Source organism: Ostrinia nubilalis, chromosome 5, assembly GCF_963855985.1.
Source record: "Ostrinia nubilalis chromosome 5, ilOstNubi1.1, whole genome shotgun sequence".
Classification (NCBI taxonomy): Eukaryota; Metazoa; Arthropoda; class Insecta; order Lepidoptera; family Crambidae; genus Ostrinia; species Ostrinia nubilalis.
Genome location: NC_087092.1, coordinates 12,195,604 through 12,218,008, shown reverse-complemented (window position 1 = coordinate 12,218,008; position 22,405 = coordinate 12,195,604). Strand labels below are relative to the sequence as shown.

At 36.5% G+C, this 22,405-nt stretch overlaps 2 protein-coding genes across 2 annotated transcripts in view; one reads left to right on the top strand and one right to left on the bottom strand.

Annotated features, from left to right (window-relative positions):
* Window positions 1-709: 709 nt before the first annotated feature.
* On the top strand, window positions 710-10,634 carry LOC135071934 (telomere-associated protein RIF1). Its single transcript, XM_063965823.1, has 12 exons — window positions 710-797; window positions 1,218-1,465; window positions 1,604-1,837; window positions 1,913-2,166; window positions 2,393-3,161; window positions 3,243-3,397; window positions 3,531-3,777; window positions 3,874-4,051; window positions 4,619-4,827; window positions 4,915-8,211; window positions 8,294-9,094; window positions 9,170-10,634. Exons 2-12 carry the CDS (start codon window positions 1,220-1,222, stop codon window positions 9,467-9,469), a joined length of 6,690 nt encoding a protein of 2,229 aa, XP_063821893.1. The 5' UTR covers window positions 710-797; window positions 1,218-1,219; the 3' UTR covers window positions 9,470-10,634.
* The window catches only part of LOC135071935 (patched domain-containing protein 3), a 49,732-nt gene continuing 37,394 nt past the window's right edge, over window positions 10,068-22,405 (bottom strand). The window contains exons 2-11 of the mRNA XM_063965824.1: window positions 19,192-19,468; window positions 17,530-17,747; window positions 15,405-15,583; window positions 14,308-14,651; window positions 13,982-14,182; window positions 13,735-13,872; window positions 13,029-13,342; window positions 12,731-12,943; window positions 12,429-12,638; window positions 10,068-12,172 (exon numbers count right to left, since the gene is read on the bottom strand). Of these exons, the coding sequence (XP_063821894.1) occupies window positions 11,075-12,172; window positions 12,429-12,638; window positions 12,731-12,943; window positions 13,029-13,342; window positions 13,735-13,872; window positions 13,982-14,182; window positions 14,308-14,651; window positions 15,405-15,583; window positions 17,530-17,747; window positions 19,192-19,468 (3,192 nt within the window). The 3' untranslated portion in view covers window positions 10,068-11,074. The remainder of the gene's footprint in view (window positions 12,173-12,428; window positions 12,639-12,730; window positions 12,944-13,028; window positions 13,343-13,734; window positions 13,873-13,981; window positions 14,183-14,307; window positions 14,652-15,404; window positions 15,584-17,529; window positions 17,748-19,191; window positions 19,469-22,405) is intronic.

The following is a 22,405-nucleotide window of genomic DNA, read 5'->3' as shown; positions in this document are numbered from 1 at the left end:
AGCAAACAACTCATATTTTTCCATATTTTCAATTCGCAGTTAACAATAAGCTACAAAACATAAAATTAAGTAACTAAAGTAATTTAAAAGTAAATAAGTAAGTAAGTAGAAGGTTTTCTACCCCTAAGCCATTTTAAAAGACCTATCCACGATACCCCACACGATAGGGTAGAAGACGTAAAAAAAATTCATCCCCACTTTACATGTAGGGGAACTAAAGTAAAAAAAAATTTTTTCTTCAAAATTGTATTTACCGTTTGGTCGGCGTGATTAAACATACCTCCACAAAATTACAGCTCCCTAGTGCCAATAGTTTCCAGGCAAAGACAGACAGACAGACGGACATAACGAAACTATAAGGGTTCCTTGTCATGACTACGGAACCCTAAAAAATCATAACCCCCCTTTTGCTTTGCCGTAGTCGGGTAAAAATGGCGCGCAGTTGACCAGTACCACAGACTATCTACAAATTCCATGGCCCAGCTGACAACTTCTTTACATTAAAATTTTCCCATGATTTTACAACATTTTATTCTATATACCTAACTAATTCGGTCAATAAAATATCATTGAAATCATGGTTAGTTTTTTGGATTTTTTTTTTTAATGTTTAGAATTTAGTAAAAGAAGTATAATATCAAACTCCTTTGACACTTGTTTTTATTATAACCACACATTCGCGCCATAAATGCATCAAACGTCAAAAAATCGTTCTTTGCCGTGCTCGTTCTTAAGTTTTGTGTCATGATTTTATCAGTTTTGCGATTAAATATCATAGGATTACATTAAAAAAACAGGTAACTACACGTGTATTACTCACTGTCGCTATATTTCTTCAAATTTTTATAGATTGTGCTTATACTTACATTGGCAATTTGTTCAATGATGGTACTTGTAGGACCGCTTCGTATGTTTTTTTCTTGATTTTTGTACGTTATTTGATAAGAATTATTTACGATTATCATAAAGAATGTTGTCTGCATTTTATAGTTTCATAATGTTTAAAATTTAAAGACAAAATCAAAGATTTGGTAGAGGGGTAGAGGTAACAACTACACAAGTAGAAGTAGATGTATTGACATATCAAGTGTCTTGCACTGTGGTCCTGCAAAATTAGCACAATGGCACACGGGAGTCGTTCATAACACGTTGGTTTATCGGTTTAATCGACTAATCGCGACATTTTCATGATTGAGAACCTTTCTATTTATCTTTAGATATGCCAGAAGAAACTGCAGTAGACATCCAGAGGACTCTGGAACTCTTAGAGGATCCGATAATGGAGGTTCCATTAGTCCGAAGTCAACATTACAAAGTGTTTATGAAAGCACTAGAAAATGGCACTGATGTTAGTTTGCCAGTGCTGAACAGAATACTGGCTCTCTGTGTGGTTGAGCTTCATGAGGACAAAAAGTGCTGCCTTGTTGCAATAAAAATCATTTATTTAATCCTCAAAAAAATCAAAGTAAGTCTATCTCTTGATTTGATTACCCAGTAGTGATTTATGTGATAGTATACAATTTTATGGAGCATCTCAGATAACAGCTTATCTAAAACTTTAATTAGCATGTAAATGTGATGTGTAAAAATTGATTTATTACAGGTAGAAGACCATCTCACCTTACCAAATTTAGTACCATCCATAACTGCCATTTTAAACACAATCAAAACAACAGCATTGCTGAATAACATGGAAAATCTACAAACATTGTGTTTTGAGACATTGGATTTATACCCAAACAAAACTCTTACGGAAGTGGCTTTGAATTCTACAGAAATAATAGAAGTTATTATCCTATATTGCCAACAACTGCTACCACTGGAAATACAACTATTGGTTTGTATTTTTATAATAGCTATTTAAGTGTTTTTTAAAATTCTTGGTAATATTAAAAACTTTGTAATCTTTCAGCCCTGTTCAATAATTCTGAAGTTGCTAAAGATATTGCCGCCAGAAAAGAAAGAAGCATTTGTGAAAGCCAACTTGAATGTCTGGTTTTCTAAACTTATACCCACTATATTTGCTGCAAACAGAGTTGACAATGATTTGCCAAATGCTACACCATTAGATACATTGGAGCTTCTAACTGATGCATTAGTAGCAGTAGATTACGATGATAATACTCAGTGGCAAATACTCATGGAATGCATATACAACCCTCAAAAGTAAGTATACTCTTGTTTTAACTCTTTGGATAATACCTCTTTTGCTGCTTGCTTAATAATTTACCACTACCTATTAAATACTTAGCAATTTATACATTTAATTACATATTTTAGTATGGATATCAATTTAAAAAGGCATTGAGTAGTAGTAGAATATTATTTAATTGTTTGAATACTGGTAGATTTCAGGTAAACAGGTTGCTTTAATAAAAATAATTTATTTCAGGTATCCAGCTACAATGAAGCAAATGCTTGTAAATGGTAGGAAAAATTGGCACAGATTATGGATAGTATGCATACGATTGCTGAAAAACCAAATCACACGGATCATGAGCAAAGTGGGTAGTCCCATTAATTCTATGCTCCCAGTTGTGGAAACAGCTTTCAAACTGGATGTTACTAACAGATGTCGAGCATTCCAGTGCTGGGATGTTTTAATAGATAATTTTCATACAGAAACCAATGAAAGTTATATAGTAAAAAGACTGAAATTACTCATAATACCCCTTCAATCAAATAATGCAAAAGTAGAAGCCACAGCGCTGGCTAAAATGAAAACATGGTGGCATTTAATACAAAAATTTGAATCAAGACTGGGCAATTTTGTTGAGACAATAATAATTTCATTTCTACACTTCTGCTTTGGCAAACAAAAACCTGGATTCGTTCCAGGATTGTTGACAGTAGAAACTAAAAAGCAGGCGCTGGAAATGTTAATTGCTCTAGCTGGCCATTCCTCTTGTACTGGATGTGTGAATGTCCCTAAATTAAATGGAAAAATCATTTCTACAAACATCTTGATAGATTTTTTGAATGATTGGATGTACTCTTTAAAAGTTGCAATTGTAAATTATAAAGAAAACATTGGAATAACAATCAAACAAATGACTTGTCTTTGGAGATCATTTATAGCAATTGTTGCTGAACTGCCTGATAACAATGTCAGGAATGATATTTTTAAAGAATTCCTGGCTATAGTTCAAACTTGCATAAAGGTATAATCTTTTACAGAACAATGTAATTGTTGCACAATTCTATTTATGATAATAATAATATTACAGTATAATTTATTTCAGGATATTAAATGTGCCGATGTTGGTGTCCACTGGATTGCTTCATTATTTGTTGACCAAAAAACCGAAGGACTCCTGAAACTTCAAGATAAACAAGGTCCTATTTTCAAAATGATCCTATTACTTCTGGATCAATCACTCAGCACCTATTACAGAACGTAAGTTTTTTTAGAACTACTTCGTCCTATAGCATAGACTTTAAAGCTAATAAAAATTCATTTATTGCTGATGTTCCTATGTTTTTCACCAATAATTCAGATGTTTGCATAATTTAACTTTAATATCTTCCAGATGTGATACAAAAGTTATTTCAAATACCTTGAAGCCTGTGGCAAGTTATATTTTGGACAAGGAAATTGAAAGTTCTTCTAAACTATTGTCCTGGTTGTTAAATTTGGATGACACAGTTTCACAGAGTAACATTTCTTTTCTCCTGACACCCCTTGCTGAGTGTGTTTATGAGCTGGAGTATGAAGATGTCAGCAATATTAATAGTTTAGTGTTGTGGCCTTTCGAAGCTAAAAACTTTTTTGTAGATGTAAGTAAATCGGTGCAGAATAATGTCACATTATGTACATAAAATCAACTTATCCTTACTTTAATGAAGTATTATTATATTTTCTAAACTTTACAGATTGTCTATTGTGGTCAAGTGTGGAGCAAATTGATTGACTATATCTATCCCAAAGCAGATGATAATGCTAAAGATGACATCGCTAATGCTTTGTGGAGCACTCAAATTACCACTAACCTTAACTTGAAGCTGCAGGCGTGTATGGTGATTCTCAAGCACGAATTGGAAAGTGTTTCAGGTGTGTTATTATTTATTCATTACATTACAGCTTTAAGGTTTTATTACCTTATGTAATCTAATAATTAAACAGTGACAAATGATTAGAAAAGGCATACATAATCATTTCGGTCGAAAGTAGCCAAGTCTGACTCAGCCCAAAGTCCCACTCAATGTAATCTTGGTGGTAATGGTAAACATCCAGTACCATTGTAAAAACATTGAGACAGTATCGATCGTTTTTGGAGCAAGCTATTGCATTAGTAATAATAAATTGAATTAGTTTTAAGTGCAACGAGTTTCAGTATTGATGTTATTAATAATTGAATTTAAAAAAAATATATTTAAAAAAAAATGCAAAAGCTTGGTCTTGATCAGCTATAAACCGTTGATTCTCATTTAAAGATCAAGTGTGGAAGTAACATTTATTTATTGCACATTCTACCTTCAATGTGGAAACTAGGGTGACTTGCTGCTTAGACCGATGCATGATGACGTCTTTAGTAATATGATGTCACTATCAATATAGCTGGTTGAGCAACCCTGGAGAAAAATGTGCAGTACAAACATATTATTTTTTCTATTACAGTTGTTGGGTACACGAAAACGGTGGAATTGTTGATGCTGATAACAAATGAAATTAAAAGTGACATCGAATATAGCATTCTGAATATGCTGATTAAAATAGAAAAATCTTTGTTGAAAGTAGCACAATATGAGAAAGACAAGATCCTTATGGATCATACTATACATGTTGCTGAGAACATATTTAAAATGTTGAATCTATTTAAAGAAAATGTAAGTTTGTTATCGTTTGAGACTAGAATACAAAGTATTCTCTTTAAATAAAACTACTATTATTAATTTACTATTCTAATATTGCAGGAAGAGGATAAAATGAAAATGACTGAAGATTTACTAAGTTCTATTGAACCTGTATTTTTGAGTAACCCATATCATTCAATTGCTACCTTGGTATTGGTAGACTCAGGGTTAGTACAGACAAACACTGCACTTCAAAAACGCGTGATGAGAGTTTTGGAAAAATACTCAACAAAAATAATGTCAACAGATCCTGCATTCAAAATAATTCAAGACGCTATTAGCAAATTAGAAACAACTACTAAAAAATCTGAGCAACCAGTTGAAGATGCTATTAGCAAATTAGAAACAAGTACTAAACAATCTGAGCAGTCAGCTGTGAAAGGTGAAAATGTAACTAACAAAAAATTTGCAGAGCCTGACGTTAAACTAATTGTAAAAAAAGGAAGGAAAAAAGAAACTAGCATTGTAAATACTGTAGTTGAAAATGGTGAAGAGTTTGTAGTCGTGAAATCTAATTGGAAGTTTAACCCCAGAAAATTAACTGAAAATCAAAAAGAAAAATTCCAAAAGAAGCGAGAGGATATACCAGCTTTGTATCAAGACTTATCTCAATCTCAGGATGAATTTAAGTTAGCCACTTGGAAAACTGATTCACAGGATTCATCCTCTACAAGTAGTAAGTCAACTTCGGCTAGCAAATCCACCGATTCTCACAATGTAAGAGAAATGCTCAAAAAGATGCCCAGTTCTGATGTTGTACCTAAGATAATAGAGAACATATTCTCAGAGAAACCTGTTACTGACGTTAATGTAGAAAAAAAATCAAGTGGCGATCTAAATAAAGTTAAACAAACCACTACTCCAAAAGATCCAAAATCACCTCGAATGGCTTTGAAAGACAGAGTATTTCGTAATGTGAGGAATTTAATAGAAAAATCTAATGGACAAAAGGATGGTAAAGATTTATCTGAAAGTCTTATTCAGATTGAAAATATTCCTAAAACTCCCACGTTGAAAGGTAGTAGTAATAACAGTAGTAATTTGGCTAACTCGGCGCCGCCTAAAATTAATGCGGAAAGACCATCTCGTGTCAAAAGAAAGCCTAAAAAATTTGATGATGTGCAGATATTTCCTCTAAAAAGAGGACGACGGTCTTCAAGTCAGAATGATTCCTCCTGTTCACCAACGCCGCCTATTGAGAATGAGCTTGAAAAAGATGATACTTCAAAGGCAGAAAATGATGTGCTGAAAAATCGTAAGACTGAAAATGAAAAGTCTTCACCAACTTCAAGTCAAGATTCCAGCGCAATACATACGGTTGCTGTAATTGAAAACGCTCCGTCTGAAGATAAAACGCCGCTACTTCAATGTGATACAACCCCGCATGTTGAAGAATTCAATAAATTAGACTCAGCTGCTATTATAACCGATAACAATGAACAAAATAAAAAAATGGATGCAGAAGACGAACGTCAGAAGGTGTCACCAGAACAGACGTCGAGCGTTGAAGTTCAAAACAATGAACCAGTCGAGAGGGAATCCGATGTTATCTTATTATCAGACAATAAAGAAGTTATTGAACTATCAGAGGCCAAAGATACCCCATCACCTCCGAAAGAAGAACCTGTCAAAGATGACTCTACTAATAAAGATGCACTTGTTGAACCCATTAGCGACCATAAAAAAGATTTAGCGATTATTAATAAAGAAGAAAATAAACCAAGTGAAGGCAGTTCAGCCAATGATAAAGCTAAAATAGATAAAACACCAAAAAGAAAACAAGAAACACTTGAGCCAAAATTGACTAGGAGGAGTACTGTCAAAAAATCGCGAATCGAAAAAGAGTTGGCTATAGATACAGTTGAAGGGCATCCTTTCCTGAAAATTCAAACAGAAAAACGTATGACAAGGAAAAATCTAAATAATTCAATGAAAGATACACTATTGAACAATACAAGAAGAAAAAGTTTGGCGGAAAAACTTAATAAATCGAAAGTAGATGCAAAAACGACTCCAAAAACATTAAAAAAGGATAAAACTAAAACTAGTCCTGACAACACTTCTGTTACAATTAGTGAGAGTCAGGAGAATTACTCGGAAATATCAGATGATCTTCCTTTATCTGAAGATGTCATAGAAAGTTCTCAAGACTCCTCAATCACTACCATTTCAGTGAAGCCTATAAAAAGTGTTCTGAAAAAGGTATCGGTGATGGTACATAAAGTACCCTTATCTCCGTCGGTAGGTCCTTTCGAAACTCAAGACTTATTAACCACCAATAATGATGAAGTTATGACCAACAAAACTTTAGATTCAGAAAGCAAGGATGACAGCATACTGCCTCAAAACAAAACCGCCGTAACTGATAAGACTGACTTAGAATTAACAGAAAACATGGATACACAGCCTATACACACTGAAGATATTGAAAGCAAAGATGATTCCAATGATGTTATTATTGTTAACGACGACGATGTTATTGTGATCAGTTCAGAAACTCAAGAAATCGCTGAAGCAGACACTCAGCCCATGAATCCCGCCGATTTAATAGAGACCAGCCCCACACTAAACAAAGTGAATTCCATTAAGGCTGTAGATACTACTGAAGTTAGTGACGTCCAAATGATGGGTTGTAACACCGCAGACGAAATCACGACGACCATAAACGAATCATCTGTTATTTGTAGCGTAAAAGCTGACGCAGCCAACACAGCTTCATCGCCGTTCAAAGACGAAGCGCAGAGAAAGAAAGATTTTCTCAATAACACCTTAGAAATATCGCCGATAAAAACTTTGAGCCCTGTCAGAGACAAAAAGTCTCCATCGCCAGAAACGAGTAGCGACTATGTAGTTATAAAATTATCATCTCCCGTTCAAAGTAATGGGGAGCCTTTCGAGAAGTGTAATTCGCCTGAGATATTCACTGAAGACAAAGTTTCGCCAGATAAGAGGGATTTATCTCCACCCAGAGAAGAAAATGCGAGCAATAATAACTCAAGTCCAAGTTCCTCTTTGTCTCTCAAAAAGAACAGACCTCAAGTTCGGTCGGGCGGCAGAGCGGCACAAATGTTGGGCCTGTGTGTGCCTGATAGACTTCAAACTATCATGAACACCGAAAGATCTGAAGCTGAAGAGCCTAAGAAGAGTCCGTCCACAACACCTGCGAGGAGAAACCTGAGGATTTTATACAACTCTGTTGGCGATACAAGCGAGAATAATGACGACAATGAAAACAGTGAAAACTTCTTGAAGTTCAAGAGGTCTTTACCGACCTCTGAATGCAGTCCGTCGGGTCCTATTTTGAAAAGAAAATTAGCTGAAATAACTGACGACGCTACGGTTTCATCAGCCAGCAAAGTAAGTAGCCTTAGCAAGTTTATCTTATTTTTTTTATTGTGGCCTTTTTGGAATGGTGTAAGTAACAACATTATTTTTTCAGAGGAAAAGAGTAAGCTTCCACGACCCACCGGTATCCACAACGATTGCTGTACAGAAGTACATAGAACCATGTGGGGTCAGATCTCCTTCGAACTCTGCATTGAAACGTCAGGAGAGACAAAACTTGCGCTCGCAAATTGTACCTAAATCGCCTAAAAGACTTGATATTGTGTTCAAACTCGATAACGCACTCACAAAGACTGTTGAAAGTTTTAATGATAGTGAAACGACGAGTGATGTTACTCAGTCTATGTCATTAGACGAGACGCCGGCTGTGGAGATTATAAAGCATAGTGATATGAATGATGTCGACCCAATTTGTCCTGATTTAGTTGACTGTAATGATCCCATTGATAATATTGCTGCCGAGCTCTCATCGGCGTCTATGAAGACCATGTTCTTGAAAGAATTTGAAGGTCAAATAGCGACTGTCGGTGATTTTGCAAAGAAGACTGAACTCGAAGTGAACCGATTGTGTATAAAAGCACCAAAGGTAAAAGTCGCTAAGAGAGTGCTCAATGATTATGCGAAAAAAGTCGCAGAAAGAATTGAACCTCCTGTTATGTCTATTGAACCTGTGGAAAAGAATATTTCCCCTGAAGTCGTAGCTGTTAATAAGATAGATATCGACACCCAGACCATTGGTACTGTATCAACTGATGTTGAAATACAAACTAATGAAGTACCTGTAGCGATAGGTTGTGTACAAACAGATGAGAAGATTATTGCTCATATCGGCGCACAAACTGACGAAAGTGGAGTCAAATCTACCAAGGATTTGGTAGCATCATGTATTGCTGAGGTAAGGTATTTTATTAATATTCGGTTATATTTTACAGATTTTGACAAATACTGTAATATTTCGTTACTTTTACAGAGACCTGACTTTGTGGAGACACTTGGAGAAAACTTAGAAGAATCTGCAAAACAACGAATTGCAGAGAGATTGTCATTTGAAACAGTAACAGATCTGTTTATGAAGAATGTTACGAATTCGAATACAAAATCGCTGATTACGCGAATATTGAGTAAGCAGAGCAATGCTGAAGCTTCAAGTGAGCAAATTAGACAGAAAAACTTGTCATTTCTACAAGACTACATAAGTGAGAGGTTTGACAACAAAGATCTGATTTTATTCTGTAGCCAAATGCTAGCAAAAATCCATAACAAATCATAAGCAATGATTTTATTGATTAGTAATTAGGTTTTGATTTATATGACACAAATTTTGCAACTGTGTGTAGAACACAAGTAAAAGTACGAACTATCAACTTTACAGTGAAGTTTTTATCGCGCGCGACAAGAATGCTCTTATTTGCTTCGTCATACGTCATAAGATTGCCTTTTCTTTTGTTTTACTCACAGTCGCAAAGATGATTACTCTTGTAATACATAAACCTACTTATCAAGTGTTTTTTTCTGTGATTGAATTGCCTTTGTAGTCTACTAGTACTTACCGTTTTGTTAGTAAGTACAAATTCATACATGTCGACCTTTTGAAAAAAAAAATCGGCATAAGCGATGGTTGTTGGACAAGCAAAGATGAATCTGTTATTTCCAAAGGTCGATGTGTATTATTTTATTATCCTGATGAAAATTATGTCTGTTTTTGTTGAATTTGTGGCGTATTCAAATATTAATTGAACATGTTAAAGTTCGCTGTGTGCCTATATTGATAATTGTATTATTATTCGTGCATCGAAAAAGCTGTTCTGATTAATCAAAACTGGTTATAAATATTTTATAATAAACAACATTCAATAAAACACGTTGCGTTTATCAAAACTAATTTTATTAATATAAAACAAATTATTTACAATATTCAGTCATAATAGTGTGACCAGATTGGTCACAAGTTTTCATTCATACTGCTCCAAAAATCACTTTTACCAGACAATGGCAAACAATATTGCGTATGAATGATTCTGTATGTATATAGTTTTATGTTAGTTGTAGTTATTGCTCGCTTTATAAATACTTTCTTAGTATCGTGTGTAGAGATGATTGTAGGAAGACAGGAGATTGTATACATGGCAGCAAGACATATTATCACAACTAATATTTACAGAAAGTTCTAGACACAGATTATGTTAAAGCTTCTCTTACACAGTAGAATCTTATTTGCTTATTTGTATTACACACTTATATATACACATTCCACTAAAGCTACCTTATCTACCCCAGATTGTTTAATATCACACTATTATGAAACTAAGCATAAAATAGAATGTTGTCATAAACAAATAGCCTACAGAACGTGTAAAACACAGACGAATTCGTATTTTTAGTATTATAGTCGTAGGAACTAGTGATGTTTTAAATAAATTATTTTTTAAAAAGCACTTTTGTTTCGCTTGTGTTTAAAACAAAATATCAAAATAAAGGATCGAAAATGATGATTCTGTAAACGATATTTACATGCATTTACTATCAAAGCTAAAGCCTTGACTCACTGTCTGCACCAAATAGCTTAATCGTAATAATTAAGCTTTCGACAATTAACACAGTCATATTCAATCATCAAAATAAATATACTGGTTTCTTAAATTCATGACTAACCCACAAAACGAATAAATAACTGATAACTCAGTTTATCTCACGCAATTACACCGCCAGCTTTGAAGTCTTTCATTCATATTTATAGCATAATCAACACTTCCTGGCATTCTTATAATATGTACCTTAAAATAACATTTATATTCAATGTACGAAGTATAAATACTTTGGTCCACAAATTGAGCACTTTATTTAAATTGTAACTTCGTAGAATCGTAGGTTATTGTCAAGGAAAGCGCATTTCGGCGACATAATCTAAATGTTCGAGGTTCTGGTGCGAGTTGGATCGCCGGGGCGCGCGGGGTCGGTGGAGATTGTGCTGCGACTGCGCTCGCATCACTCGGTAGGTGCCTTCCCGGCGGGGCATGCCCACATCGCTCGTTTTACGACCAGAAGTCACCCAGTCGTCATCCCTAGATCTAGGCACAGGAGCTTTTCGATAGTTGTCGAACACTCGACGGTTGTCTTCATAACGCTGACGTTGCCAATTCCTATCTAAATCATGCCCGTACAAGTCCAGTTCGCCAGATGGCTGGAACTGGCTCGGACTCTGGCAGTAGCTCGATCTCTTCCACCCTTCCTCGTATTTCTTCCTTCCACTATCGTCATCGAGTTGCCGACGTTGCGACTGGTTGGAACTGCTCTCGCTGGTATCCTCACCGGATGTTCCGATGCCTAAATCTTTGTCGTCTCCGTAAATCTTGTAAATTCCATTCGGATTCAAAGTTTTGCCGTTAAAAATTTGATCGTTCAGCATCAACTGGGGATGGGGTAGGCAGTAGGGGTGGGGATATTTTTCTATTTTCGACATTTTTATGTCCGGTTCGTGTCTAGTGCACGATCCAGGGCCGAATAAGGATAGAAGGACAGGTAGAAGGAAGAGACCATGCATGGCACCGAAGAATATTACCATAAATACCATCTTGAAGAAGACAGAGAAAATGTAGCTGTCAGCTAAGAGTAAGGCTACAACTCCAAGAATGGTGCTGAAGGATCCTTGGACTATTGGCAGGCCGAGAGAATATAAGCATTCACTGACTCTGTCGTTGGGGGATTTCGCTTTGGACGCCATATAAGCATAGCAGATGTGGGCAGTAAAATCGACGGAGAAACCTATACACATGATGAGATTGATCATGGATATGGAGTCAAGATTGATGTCCCATAAGGCCATGTAACCGACAACTCCAATTTCAATGGATATGATACTGAAGGCTACCCACAAAGAACAAAGGATATTAGGGATGAAAATGAATGACGTGAGCATCATCATGAGTGCACCGTAGCAGAGGTTTTGAATGGATGTTGGTCTGACGAGCTCGAACTGAAAAAAATAAAACGAAAAAAATTAGCACAAATACTTGAGTGTCATCTTACTTTGAAGGCATCATAAAAGAGATAACGGGACTCCCATTTCTCGTTACCAGTGCAACTCCTGTTTAGCCAGGATCTACAGTTTGGTTTCAAATGAAACCCAACCAGTGAAGGTTGGGTAATCCTGGGAGAGCCCGCACTGAATAAGTCAGATAAAAATTATATTCCGTAGTCATATGGAAAGTAAAAATAAAATGAATAATTACCTGATCGAAAAATACGAAGTACGGATGGAAAACAGAAGCATTCAGGGGCGATTGCGCTACAACGTCTCGCAGGACTTTAACCATTTCCTTCTCATGGTTGGTGCCGCTAATGTTGATTGCTTGGATCAGGAACCTCGATGCGATAATTTGGTCACCAGCTTCGTTAAACTTGACATCCAGAGAGAAAGGATTTGCGGGGAAGAGCCATAACTGTAAAAGATAACAGTGTTGAATGAGAGTTTGGATTTCGGAACATTCTTCTTTCATCAACTTACTTTTATTTAGGACTTCGATATACTTACTTCTTTGAGATTTTGTATGAAGTCAGGTTCGTTGTCGATTGTAACATTCAAGTAGTCGTTATTTCGCGAGACGTAATTGATGAACGTTCGCAGCCATGATTCGGTGTACAGCGAGTTGGATATGTACGACGTATTTTCTAACCTCTGCGTCAGTGTTTCTACTTCATCTTGTATTTCTGGATCCGAATAATTATAATTTCCGCTAATGACCACCTGAAAAGTACATCCATCATAATATTTTACGAAATACTTCGTTAAAAGGGTCATACTTGTAAATACATGAAATCTGTTTATGTACCTGAATCCTGTAAGGGAATTCTCTGTAGTAAAGATCTTCTCTATCGAAGAACTCCACAGAGTATGAATCCTCTTTAGAAAGCTTCCTTCTCTCCAGACCCTCGTTTAGGTTGGTGACTCCATATCCAGCGCCGGCCAAGTACGCGAGGAAAATTACGATGACCAGTGCCTTTACAGCCCCATTGTTGAGTAGATCAGCCATAGTGGTTCGGAAAAAGGCCATGATGCAGTGTTCCCGGTTGTCGATGGGGTTGTCTGGGTCGGCACGGTCGATACCTCCGCTGCAGAATGCTCTATACAGCCATGACTTTTTCTCTGTAAAATTGAAAAGTTCTCCATTAGATCGCTTTTAAGCTAATAAGTTGCACGGTATTGTTTTGTGCTACTGGGGTACAAATATTGCCTCAATAATTCTTTAACCCAGTATTACGTCTCAAGCCGCATTTACTGATTCCATAACGTTAGGTTAGGTTGGTTTGTAATTTGTATGCTCGCCGCCAAGCAAAATTGAGATATTGCCAAAAACACCAACATGTTCTTGACCTTTGCATTTCCAACTACAACAGTACCTACACTTAAAGAGCTAAATGACGTTTAAAATTCTTGTTCAGTCTAGCGTGACTGGATCGTCGGCTAGATTTCTTCTCTAAACACACTGCAGTCATGGACATAATTAAAAGAAATACTCTGAACTGTTTTATATTTACCTTTTCTTGCTCTGGATTCTGGAAGGACTTTCATCCAGGTGATGGTGTGTCGATTTTGTTTTTCTCGGTACCCTGAGATGGCTACGCAACCGGCGAAGAATGTCAGGTGCCACACAAACGTGAAGCAAACTGCTAAACCTGAAATGTAAAATAACATTTTTTAAATTTAAATCAAAATCGTAGAAAAAAAGCTACATCTCGATCAATATTATGGAAGGGATAGAGAAATTTTGATGTTATTTCTTACCCGAATACATGCAGAAGATCTGCACAGAAGGAAACGGTGAGAAGATGCCGATGAAAAATGACAGCATGTCTGTGACTGATGTGATGGTGATGGACACAGCTGCTTCCGACAACATGACCGCCATCCTCTCTGGAACGCCAAGCTTGGGAGAGGCTCGTCGCCAGGCTGCCAGCATTACGAAAGTGTCATCTATGCCGATACCTGGAAAAATAAGATATAAACACATTAGAAAAAGACAAGACAGAAAAAGAACAAAGGCGCCATGTGAAGAAAAGGCTCGTTATTGCTGATTCCTCATAAAATATGTAGAATAAAAGTTTACTCACCAATCATCAAAAAAGGAGCAGCAAGATTGATTCCAATGAACGAGATCCCCAAATAAATAGCACAACCAAAAGCAGCTGCAGTGGCCATAACAGCTGATATGTTCCCTAAGAGTCCTAGCCACGGTTTTGATCGCACCCAGTCTGCCATCATGCAGGTGACAATGGAGAATATGCCCATAAGAATGAAAGTAGAACTGAAGAAAGGGATGACAGTTCGCGTATTCTTCTCCAATTCATGATCGAGGGTCCGGGAGCCGAATCGTGCGACTGAGATGTGCTTGAAACGGCCGGTGTCTTCTGCGACCCCCACTGCGTCGAGGAAGGCGTCCTCCCACGCTGCACCCCTGTAAGTAAAAATTAAACAAACTGAATAATTCTTGAAGAAGTTGGGCAAGTACCTAGATACATTTGATCATATTATTATTATGTAAACATCCAAAGAGTCTCGAGTTATAAAGGGTTCTCATAACAGAAATGTATTAGATACTTACTTGTGAAAATAAATTATTATAAGCAAGCAGAATACTGCATAGAATGAAATGCAAGTGCAACCCGCGTAATTAGAGTTTGCTCACTCGCGGCGCATTGTTTGCAGGAAGCGCATTACAAAATCTTGACCCACAATTGTGATAGCAACCTTTCTATTCGTATTCTTGTCCAATACACCGTGCTTAGTATTCGAAACGATTTCTCGAACGGTGTCAAGATCGATGCCCATTATCTAAGTTATAGTTGGGCTGTTTACACAAAGTGCACTTGTATTGGAATTCTAAACAAGTCGTAAAAAGTCACTGGCGTAGAATGGGAAATAAACTGAGAAACTAGTGTCGTTCTAGTTAGGTGTTTCCTCTAGAAGGATTAACGTGCTCACAATCATGGCTTCCTGGTATTGCATGTAGAGGGGCGTAGGGCTATTACCAATTCATCTAATAGTATCTACCTATTGTAATTTGGAGGATACTGGCTATTAAATTCTGATAATAATACGCCGAATTGATTTGACTGATTCGTCGATGCGTCGAGAGCACTAAATAACGCAAACATTTTAGTTTTATGGGGGGTAACTTATAGGTTTTTTGAAAATCTATGACGTTTACCTTTGCTGTTGTATTTGGTTATCCGTCCGAACGAACCAGACCAGCTGTACCGCAGGCACTGATATTATGGTGTCGTCCACCACCTTCGACCCGCCGAAGAAGACGGGGAAAGCGTGAGCCTCCCACGTCACCGGGTTGAACATGATGGGAAACGTTAAGTTCAACTCGCCCCGTTCCACCTGGAAAAAAGGTTTGTAACTAATTAACTAACTTTACATACTTCCAGCTATGTTTACAAAACATATAGAAGAACATAGTGAATTAAGTGTTCTAAATTTAATTTGGGATGTGCCCATATTTGCCAAATTTTTCCTGAAATTGTGTGTAATAGATTTTTTTCCTTGTTCTAATTTCATTTAGGTCTAAATTAAAATAAGCTGCTTTTGAGGTTGTCTTCTTAAATTCTTTAATAGAGTAAGTATACTTAATGCAGATTTTATGTGATTCGCAGAGGATCGTGAGGATCATGCAGTTACTTTATGATGCTTTAAGGCAGCATACCTAGTACCTATTTGGTTAAATTATCACGTACAATCGATATGTTGGGAAACGGAATTCCAATGTACTTTACTAATAGGTTTCTTTATTTTTAATTACTTGCACTGATTGATACTAATCGTGCGTGGTATTGTATGTTCAAGTACAAACTAAGAATAATGATTGACGCATACAAGACGTGAAAATCGAAAACTTCTGCATTAAATTGGACAAAATATTCAAACAAGTTCAACTAGATGTGACCGGTGAAGCATTGAAATTAAAGTAGTAATCGATTAAATACTCGGAAATGTAAAACCAATTAATTACTAGGCTCTCCTTTGTTATGCTGCTAAGAATAATGTATGTAGGTAATTATGTACGATTTTATTGAAGTAATGAAAAGGTAAGTAATCAAAACATTCCAAGCATTATGTTCAGGTACATAACAGTTAAAGCCTCGTGCATACATAGGTAAAAATTAAACCAGTAAACTTCCTCAACAAAACAATATCAATAATAATCACACGGAATCATCTAGGGTGGCATTCAAAAATAAATAACTATTGTTAAATGTAATAAAATATTGTGGTTTGCGGTTTAGGGCAGTGTACTTAATCTTTGTGAGTAATAATTGTCTATTGTTTAAAAGGAATCGTGAATCAGACGATCGGTGATAATCGCCTTGGCGTTGACAATGTGACCGGAATTCGTCAAGATGGGGCTTTGCTACGTGGCAATGGACTACGACACGAGTTTCCTGTAAGGTAAGCAACGACCTTTAATTTTCAAATCCATGTAGAGAGGTAGGTAACCTGGGAAATGACATTCATGTTTTCAAGATGGTAAAAGAATTGATAGGATTACAAGGAAGTAGAAAGCGAACTAAACAATAAAACAGCACCAAAACGGTCACATCCACAGCTATTATTAAACAACTGTCACTCATAGGAAAGTGAAAAGAAAACGAAAGTAGAATTAACCGCTTAAATATGTAGTGCGTTTACTGGTTTACCTGACATAGAATAAATGCAAATTTTTCGAACGACCGCATTTACTTTTATATGCATGGTGAAGCCTTATGTTTTGTGAGTTTAACAATATAAAGGCAACGGTGTAGTTTGACCGCTTTCGAACTTTTATGTTCGGGGTTCTGTCTGCAAGGTAACTGTACTTAGCGAAGGTTCATTGGACGGGTATACCTACAGCGAGTGCTAATTTAAAGTTAATTGACAACTTTTCCTGATTCTTGTAAGTAAAGCATCGAGTTGGCAATTTCAGTTATTTAAATGTACCTACTTAATATTCCATTTTATTTAATGCTTAGTCCGTTTTCGGTATAAACTGTTCAATACCCAAACTTTTTATGTTAAACAGAAAGCAAAATTGGTAGGGAGGCCTAACCTATTAAGCTTGAAATGCATTTTTACCCCATAATATCATTGAGTCTATAACTCGTAGTAGGTATAATTACCTCTCGCGGGATTCGAACCCACAGTGACAGCATTGTTTAGCGGTCGTCTATAGGCTCTCATGACCAAATAAAGAACATAGGACAGGCTCGCCCCTTATGCCTGCCTTTTATCATTGTGATTCTTTGTTTAGTTCAATAATGGAGTAAAATTACAAGAAATCTAAACCAGCTTACCTCTCCAATAATCTTGTCCAAGTTCAGTATATCGTTGACGAAGCACTGGCCCTCCCAACGCGCGCACTCCTCCCGGTAGGTGAACGTCTCCCCATCAGGCAGGGTGACCGTGATGTTCTGCACCAGTTCGTCCAGTTCTCTCAGCTCTTTCCATATCTCCGTTCGAAGCATATTCGTATCGTTGTCTTTTGATACGACTATCACGCGGCCGAATCGCCCTGTAAAATAATATTTGGATCGTGAGCAGTTGCAAAGGTTTTGGTTTTAGGAGAGAAACGCTTAAAAGCAAAAAAAGGTTCGTGTAGTTGAGGCGCTTAAGATTAACATAATTTCGATAGTGCGACGAGAACTTTAGCAAATTGAAGTCATACTACATACTAAAACTAATTTTCCTAAATAATTATCCCGTTTACTCGTAATTAATGGGAAAAGTCATGAAAATTAAGAAGACTAGTAAAAAGTAACTAGTCAAAAATAATCCCACTCTACCTATTTGTTGCACTGCTAGGATATGTAGGTGAATTGTTTGCGCTTTTACTTGTCTTTGTTTTTTTGTAGTCAAACCAAATGCACAAGGTGAAGGTACCATACCTACATTTCTCAATAACTAGATTATAGCAGGAACATACCTACCTTAATTTATCTTGATTGCCTTCAAATAATAACATTGGATAGAACCACTTACTTATTATGAACTTAAGTTGTGAAACTTTAACTAACTTATTGGTGCAACATTGATGTTATCGCTACGGTTCGTTGATGTTAAAATATTCTTTTTGTTACATTTCGATTAATAATTTTACTGATTTTACACACATTGTTTAGAATTCAATTCATATTTAGTAGATTACTACTTAGAACTTGGATTGGGTTTGTCTTGTAGTTGACGCTTCATAGCTATGTTTATTATCCAGTTATCCTACTAAGTAACTAGGTAGTATTTAGGATTGTAAAGGTACTTAAGGATTAAATGACGATAAAACGTTTTGGCAAGGGTATAAGCGTGCATGAAAAAAGTAGAGATAGGTAGGGGATAGTAGCGCGCTACACGCGGGCGAAGCCACGGGCGTAAACTTATAATTAAATTAGTACGTAGTTAACATTAATCCTTATGTTAACAATAGATTTGTGTAGTACTAATTATGCGCTGATGCGCAGCCTAATCAATATGCAAACATCGTTTACGATTACAGCAAGCTATAATTACTTTATAGACGCGGGAGCAGAGGTTGCGAATTTACAAGTGTAGATTGACCACTGTGTTGTTTATTGCTGTTTTATTACATTATTCATTACAATGACCTAAACCGTAGGTAGGCATATCAATTTAAACTCTGTGGCATCTTATTTTACCTACTTCTAGTAGCTGCGATTTGAAATTTAAAAACTTAGTGCAGTCAACAAAGACAATACCTACTTACCAACGCAGAACCAGAAAATAATTAAAATGTCATTATTTTATAGTAAAGAAAGAATCGCTTCTTTCAAAGAATTGCTGAATATGCATCATCATTATCATCATCATCATCTCAGCCATAGGACGTCCACTGCTGAACATAGGCCTCCCCCAATGCTTTCCATGTTACCCGGTTGGTAGCGGCTTTCGTCAAGCGCTTTCCTGCTACCTTGCTGCTGAATATTCAATTGATTGAAAATACCAACCTGGTCTCGTAATCCTCCCCACGTTAAATCTGTGCGAATAGTTGACTTTGAAGTGTTCCTCCACTATCCTCCTTTCCAGCTTGCCCTGCCCACTGACTGGCGAGAACAGGTATTCAGGGTCCATTTCATAGTGCACTCTTTGGTAGCCCGTGATCATGAGCAGGGTGAGCAGGACTGGCACGATGATGAAATAGCCCGGCTGTCGGCCGACTATCAGGCCGAGTTTGTAGAACGATCTGTTGAGGACGTCATCTACGAAGGTCAGTTTGCAGCCCATCTGTAACAAATAGAAGTTACTGTTAGTTCTTCTGTTATTCTTCTGTAGTGAGGGTTCTGTTCTAACAACTAGTGGTATAAAGGGAGTATGGAGTATTGGAGTCAGTTCTTCTTGTATCGGGATTCTAACAACTGGGGTTGGATGTACCGTTTAAGAGTTTTATAGAGCCTAATCAAACCGACTAAAATATCATTTCTTACTAAACACTTTTCGGGGACGTAACGTACTCGTATAGGAAAAGGCAATGTTTGACTGTGTCAAACCCAATATAAATTGAAATTTCACAACAAAATACCGACAAAGGCAAGTTTCCATCTAAAAGTTTTCTTAAATCCGTTAATATTTACGCAGGAATAACTTAAACTAGTTTTTAGACAAATATTGGACTAAATCGCCCCAATATCCTCCGCAAACAGTTTGAAAGGAATCTCTAAAGAACATAACCGTTTTTTCGCATTTTTGTTATAATATTTGGCTAATGTGGATACAACTGGTTATATTTAAAAACTAAGTTATCTGGAGCACTCACAACGGTATATGAAGTACATAATAATGTTTTAGCCTTTTATCAAAGGTTTTAGCTTAAAAAGGAAATGTTGCGGAAACAAAGTGTTATCCGTGAACGACGATCATTATAAAAATGTTTCTCATTTTCCTGGTCGCGTGTTGATTTTTTTAATGCCGCAGTTCGCATGTCACTAATTTGCTTCGAACAATTTACAAGTTAGTAGGTAGTTGTCTGTAAATATACACGTGAGTTTGAAGTACATAGCATAAAAATCATGACAAATTATGTTATGGGATACACATAGAATGTTATTGCCTGTTTAACTCTAATATATTGCTAGAAGCGCTAAAATGTACTTAAGCGCTTCTATTCAGACTGAACGATAAAGTTATATGACCAATTGTGTATTTAAAAGCGTGAATCCGTCTCTTCAGAATAAAAACTATGAAATCGCGCCACGGGGGTCAACGGGCAGGTTTCTTTGATAGCAATTGCGACATAAATCGCAATCAGTGGCATGCAATTTTTGTGGTCTCTCTAACAATAATTTTGTGGATAAAAAAGGGTGCACCAGTCGAAAAATACTATCAGTGAGGCTATTTTATTTGTGGTCTATTATCTATCCCACCTTTTCAAAAACCTAAGTATTGTTATTTGTTTTCAGATACGATGAGAGAATCCAAAAAATGTTCATGAAACTGAAACACTTTTTATTCATAGGCCTACTTTTTCGCTGTCCGCTTTATAAAAACCGGTCGGTTTAATACTTTTTTATCGTTTTAAGAATGTAAACGAAGGTCCGAAATCGGGCAGCCTGTTATATGTATATTATTGTATATCAACTCGAAATGCACCAATGACCAGACCCCAAAAAACATCCAGCGTCATAACGCCTACACTGGAGGCAAATAAATCCAGGATGATCCTTTGATCATCAAAATGATCACTAAATCATTTTCATATGCACGTAACTTGAAAACAGTTTTCCTCAAGCTATCAATTATATTATCAAGCATTTATATCATGATAACCGCACTGGGCTCGGTAGCCAGCGTGGAACTCCTTGACCGACGTTCCTTTCACTAGGCCGGGTAGCAGAGAAAATGGCGAAAATGAGGTTTTCATTTTTCATTTTTGAGGTACTAAACAATAAAATTAAAGGCTAAGATTTTTATTGGGCATAGTTGAGGATATTTTCTAGGGCTATTAACGGATGGAAACACGATTTGATGAAGTTGACTCGATAGAATAAATTCCCAAAGTTACCTCTATTCGTTTTCTATTTATGGTTTTATTTTTAAAATAAGCGATTTGAGATTCTAAATCTTTTACTAAACTAAAGTTCAGAAATAACTTGAGGGCTTTTAACGGATGAAATTTTTATATTGCGTCTTATTTAGTTACTATGTTAAAAAATGTGGAAAAAATCGTCCATGACGGCTTGGACAATCTCAATCAGTCGCGCGGTGGCGCTTACGGAGGACGGACGCGTGTCAGTTTTTTGGCCGTGACAGTTCGCGATTTGTCAATATTTTTGACAATGATGACTTTGATGAGTCACAGTATAATAATATCAGTGTTACTGGAGAAAGCTTAAATTTTTGATAATTAAAAATTATCAATTTTGTCTACCTATTGAAATTTAAATCGTTCGCATCCTTTTAAACGAAGACTCTACTCATGATACACAGTGGCGGCGTAAGGCGTAGGTGACGTGGGCCACCGCCTACGGCCTCGCGGAACAAGGGGCCTCGCGCATCAAAAATTTTGCTCACATGTCAAATTCAACTTTTAAATACTATTAAATACTAGCTTTTGCCCGCGGTTTCACCCGCGTGAAATTTAGTAGGTATGTCACAGATCGTCATAAATTATAGCCTATATGTTAATCTGGGTTATAAACCGTAATACTGTAAAGTTTCAACAAAATCCGTTCAGTAGTTTTTGCGTGAAAAAGTAACAAACATCCAGACATCCAGACATCATGACATCCAAACTTTCGCATTTATAATATTAGTAGGATAAATTATTGATAGCTAAACAATGTAGTTAAATTTTTTTTTTCAAACAAATTCAGCCATAATCAGACACAAAATTAAGCAACAACACGGTTTTAAGTGACAAACATTATTCTTTGGCGCAAAATTCCTTTAAAAATAATCACTGAATCAAGAAATCAGAAACTGTCAATGAATAGACCATTGACCCGTTTTTTTTTATTATTTCATAAAATCCGTCTTCAGGTCGTCACAGAACAAGGCCTCGCGAAATCTGTCTTGCCCACATCAAATTTAGGTCTTGCCCCGCCACTGATGATACATAGTACATTCCTCAAATATGAGACAAAACCAATGAGTTAAAATTACATTTTAATAGTACCTACATACAATCGTCTTACACTCTTTAGAAGAGCACACTGACACAAATCT

Coding starts and splice junctions, on each gene's coding strand:
- LOC135071934 (XM_063965823.1), top strand. CDS start 1,220: ATGCCAGAAGAAACTGCAGTAGACATCCAGAGGACTCTGGAACTCTTA. Junction 1,838..1,912: donor CACTGGAAATACAACTATTG/GTTTGTATTTTT, acceptor GTAATCTTTCAG/CCCTGTTCAATAATTCTGAA. Junction 3,778..3,873: donor CTAAAAACTTTTTTGTAGAT/GTAAGTAAATCG, acceptor TAAACTTTACAG/ATTGTCTATTGTGGTCAAGT.